Here is a 4,616-nt window from a genome sequence, read left to right on the forward strand (position 1 = left end):
AAAAGTTGCCTCAACAAAAGGGCACTTTGGGCACTCATCAGGAAAGGGGCGGGTGCTCAAGCCCCTCTAGCCCCCCCCTCTGCACGTGCCTGGTCTCTATCCATCTAGTATTAAATCTTTCTGGGAAACAAGTATGTATATTATGCACACACACAAACACACATGCAGCTATTACCTATTTCTTGTTTTTATACCTAAGATGAATTATTGTTGAATGAAGACATTTTTCAAACAAATGTAAAATGTGGGCAATTGTGTTTATTGGGTAAAGGAAAAGGCAGAAGGGGGGGAAAGGATAGAAAGAATGAAAGAGAGAGATGAGAGAAAACCCCAACAATCCCCTCTGAGCAAGCAGCAGGCGACAGTGGATAGGAAAAACTCCTTTTAAAGTGAAAGACACCTAAAGGAGAAACCTATGGCAGAACCAGGCTCAGGAGGGGGCAGTCAACTGCCGGGACTGGTCGGGGGGTGAGGGTGAAAAAAGAAAAAGGAGGGAGGGGAAGGGGGGAAATGAAGATGGAATAGAGGTGGAGGAAGACGAGGTTACATCAGGTGAGAAGCAGCAGTGCCCCTCCTCCAGAACCAGTGGAAGCGTTTTTTCTTCTTTTTCAGATACTCTTCCACCAGCACTTTTTTCTCAATGATGAGGGTTTTCAGCTCATCGATTGTTTCTGCGTTTTCTTTCTCAAGTTTGTTGCATCTTTTCACCATGTCTTCTAATTGTTCTTGTTTTTCTTTAAGCTTGTCTTTCAGTTCTTTAACTGTTGCCTCCTCTATTCGCTTTGCCTTGTGCACATCTGTGTGCATGTCTTCCAGCTGCTGGTTTCTCTTCTGGATTTCTTGAAGTCTACACTGCAGGTCTTTATGTGTTTTCTGTTGTTCTTGCTTTTGCGCCTGGATTTCAGTGTTTTTGTACTTCAAGGTCTTAGAAAGTTCCTCAAGTTCGGTATTTTTTCTCAGCATCTCATTGATGCTACTCTGCATCGCTGAGCATTGTTTTTCCAGCTTTTTCTTTTCTTCTTCCAGTACAGTTGATTTGTACTTTGTTTCGTTATACAATTCTTGGAGTGCTTGATTTTTCCTCTGGAGATGAAGTTTTTCTTCTTCCTGTTGTATTTTCTGTTGGTCTTTTTCTTGAAGAAGCTCTTTATTTCCGTGCACTTTTTTATCAAGCCTGATTTGGAGCGATCTGTGTTTTTCCTCCATCTCGTCAAGCTTGGAGTCCATTTCCTTCTGTTTCATTTCCATTTGCTTCTTGTCTTGAAGCAACTGTTGACTTTTGTGCAGAGTTTTGTCATGTTTCACCTGCAGCGCTTTGTATTTTTCCTCCATGGCTTGGAGTTTGCTCTGCAGGTCTCTCTGCTCTACGGGCTCTTGTTTCTTTTCTTGGAGGTTCTCCTTATTTCTCTCCAGAGCTTCATCAAGCATTACTCGCAAGCCTTCATTTTGTTTCTCAATGTTCCTCAGCTTGCAATCCATTTCTTCCTTTTTTATTTTCTGTTGGTCTATCTTGTGAAGAAACTCTTTATTTCTCTCCAGAGCTTCATCAAGCATCACTTGCAAGCCTTCATTCTGTTTCTTGATGTGCCTCAGCTTGCAATCCATTTCTTCCTTTTTTATTTTCTGTTGGTCTTTCTCGTGCAGAAACTCTTTATTTCTCTCCAGAGCTTCATCAAGCATCACTTGCAAGCCTTCATTTTGTTTCTCGATGTTCCTCAGCTTGCAATCCATTTCTTCCTGATGTATTTTCTGTTGGTCTTTTTCTTGAAGCAGCTCTTTATTTTTGAGCAGTGTTTCCTCAAGAGTTAGTTGCAGCATTTTCAGTTTTTCCTCCAAGACTTCAAGCTGGGAGTCTGTTTCTTTCTCCAGCATTTCTTGTTGCTCTCTCTCTTGAATGAACTCTTTATTTCTGTGCACTGTTTTCTCAAGCTTGATTTGGAGCGATCTGTGTTTTTCCTCCATCTCGTCAAGCTTGGAGTCAATTTCCTTCTGTTTCATTTCCATTTGCTTCTTGTCTTGAAGCAACTGTTGACTTTTGTGCAGAGTTTTGTCATGTTTCACCTGCAGCGCTTTGTATTTTTCCTCCATGGCTTGGAGTTTGCTCTGCATGTCTCTCTGCTGTGTGGACTGTTGCTTCTCTTCTTGGTGGATTTCCTTCAGTTTTTCCAGAGCTTCGTCAAGCTTCTCTTGGAGCTCCTGATTCTTCTTGACCATGTTTTCCTGTTTTATGCTCTCTTTTTTCTCCTTTTGGAGCAGATCTTTATTTTTTTCCAGAGCTCCATCAAGCTTTTCTTGGAGCTCCTGATTCTTCTTGAGCATTTTATCCCCTTTAATGCTCTCTTTTTTCTCATTTTGGAGCAGATCTTTAATTTTTTCTAGAGCTTCATCAAGCTTTTCTTGGAGCTCGTGATTCTTCTTATCTTGGAGAGCCCATTGTTTCTCCTCAATAATACCTTCCCTTTCCTGAAGCTGGTAGGATAATTTTTCTAATTCAGCGCTCTTTCTCTCATTTTCTTCTGTCAGGATCTTAATCTTTTCTCTGTTCATGAGATTTTCCTTCTCCATTTCTTCCAATCGCTTTTCCTCTAATTCCACCTGTTCATCCCAAGGAAGAGAGCTGATGTAAGGGTCTAGGGACTCATACCATGGAATAGAGCTGGGGTCAGCTTCTTGTCTTTCTTGCTCTTTCTGAGACATGTTGGAGTCTGTATACCGTGAGTACGAAAAGTATCCAGATGTTTGAAAATGCTTTACTGGTGAACGTTTGAATGCTGCTAACATAAGTGCTGCAAATAACGGACTGAAAGTTGTACCTCCTCACCCCTATTTATGGATTCAGAAGCCTGTGACATCACAATTCCATAAGCCAATGAGGTTGTCACATGACATTCTAGAATGAGGTCATGTTTTTGTATGAATTTTTTAAATAACATCAACATTCCGTAAGCCAATGAGGTTCTTACATGACTTTTGAATGAGGATAATTATTTTGTGTTAATCGACATAGCCTGCTGCAGCTCAGAGCTCGTGAGCTCAAACGATCCTCCAACCTCAGCCTCCCGGTAGCTTGGATTACAGGCACGCGCCACCGCACCCGGCGAGAAGCAGCTACGTTAACAGGGCTTTTAACTATGTCTGAGGTGACATCATGACACTAACCTGCTGCCCATCATTAGCAAAGTTGTAATGATGGGCAGCAAAGATGAGGAATGAATGGTGCACAATTGTTATATGCAAGTTTTTAGAAAGCTCGTGGTTAACCCAAGAGTATTTTGTCACAATATCAAGAAGAGTAAAGCTTCAATGTCAAGAATAGATAGGAATATAGGGAATTATATATTTTTATTTAAAGACAGGACTCACATGTTTTCATTTCTAGTCTTTAAAACCTGTCTCTATCAGGGACGTGCAGAGAGGTTTAAAGGGGCGGGTGCTCAAAGTTAAAAAGGGGCACATTGAACCATGCTGAATAACAACAACACACATTCATCAAGAATCTAATATGGGAAGGGCAGGGCTGTGTTGATCTGAGACTGTAGACATTAAAAAGTCCACAGGAGAGATGGTAGCTGATTAAACAAGTTTCATGAGATAATAACAAAATGCAAAGATTGGTGACAGCGCTTGGAACCATAAGGCAACGAAAAACTGTGACATAAACTCGGCTCTGCCTGTGAATCACTCTTTGCTTCTCTTCTTCCTTCCTTCCCATCATTTCATATATCACTCTCCACTTGCTGTCTATCTGAGAACAAGGCACAACTTGCTATTGCAATAAACTATAATCTAATTATCCACACCTAACAACTCTTGCACTTAATCTATAATAAAATGATGACAGCAAAATGTTATAGCCCTGCCTTTAGTAGCCTCATACAGCTCCTACTATTTCCTCCTCATGTCCTTACCAGCCATGTCTGCACAATGTTATATCATGAGTAATATTTTTTTAAATCCAGCTAAATAAAACACACACATGCACACACAGTGACATTTTAGACCTTCTTCAGAATACTGTATATACTATGGGCATCCTTAAATTATTATTTATTACTAGAGCTACAATAATAAAGCAATGAGGAGGGGGAAGTAATAAATATGAAATAATGTATTTATGATGATTCCATTTGTTTCACTATCCACTCTGTGCAGGGGCAAAGCTTATTACATTTTTAAACTGTAGAGATACAATCATTTTACTGCTGTAAAATCCAACTTTTGTCTTATTTAAAATATAAATCTAATATAATCTGCTTCTTAATGTATGTTCTTTAAAATACAGCGTGTGTTTTTTAATATATTATAATTATAATAATTATTATGTGGACATGCATATTAGATCGTTTTTTAGTGAAATATAATCCCTCCAGAAAGGCAGGAAATGCCCAGAAACTTACTTTAAAACTAAATATGTTCTAAATACTTTAAAACTAAATATGTTCCCTAAAACGGTGACAGAGCTACAGACCCATGACAGCCTTACACAGGTAGCCAGCAGCTGTGACCAGCACTACTTGTGCAGTTAATAAAAGGACAGGTAATGTTTGTCACGCTGTTGCACACACAGCACGCTCGTTTGTTTCAGTTCGTCAGTTGCAACAAGACAGCTTACCAAC

At 39.8% G+C, this 4,616-nt stretch overlaps 1 protein-coding gene across 1 annotated transcript; it reads right to left on the reverse strand.

The window, feature by feature from the left end:
- Positions 1-238: 238 nt before the first annotated feature.
- LOC106675518 (uncharacterized) lies at positions 239-3,595 on the reverse strand. Its single transcript, XM_014410314.4, has one exon. It carries the CDS (start codon positions 2,779-2,781, stop codon positions 544-546), a length of 2,238 nt encoding a protein of 745 aa, XP_014265800.3. The 5' UTR covers positions 2,782-3,595; the 3' UTR covers positions 239-543.
- Between the last annotated feature and the right edge of the window lie 1,021 nt (positions 3,596-4,616).

Source organism: Maylandia zebra, linkage group LG2 (assembly GCF_041146795.1).
Source record: "Maylandia zebra isolate NMK-2024a linkage group LG2, Mzebra_GT3a, whole genome shotgun sequence".
NCBI classification, from domain to species: Eukaryota; Metazoa; Chordata; class Actinopteri; order Cichliformes; family Cichlidae; genus Maylandia; species Maylandia zebra.

What these genes read in the sequence shown, in the direction of transcription:
- LOC106675518 (XM_014410314.4), bottom strand. Translation starts at nt 2,781, where the DNA reads ATGTTAGCAGCATTCAAACGTTCACCAGTAAAGCATTTTCAAACATCT.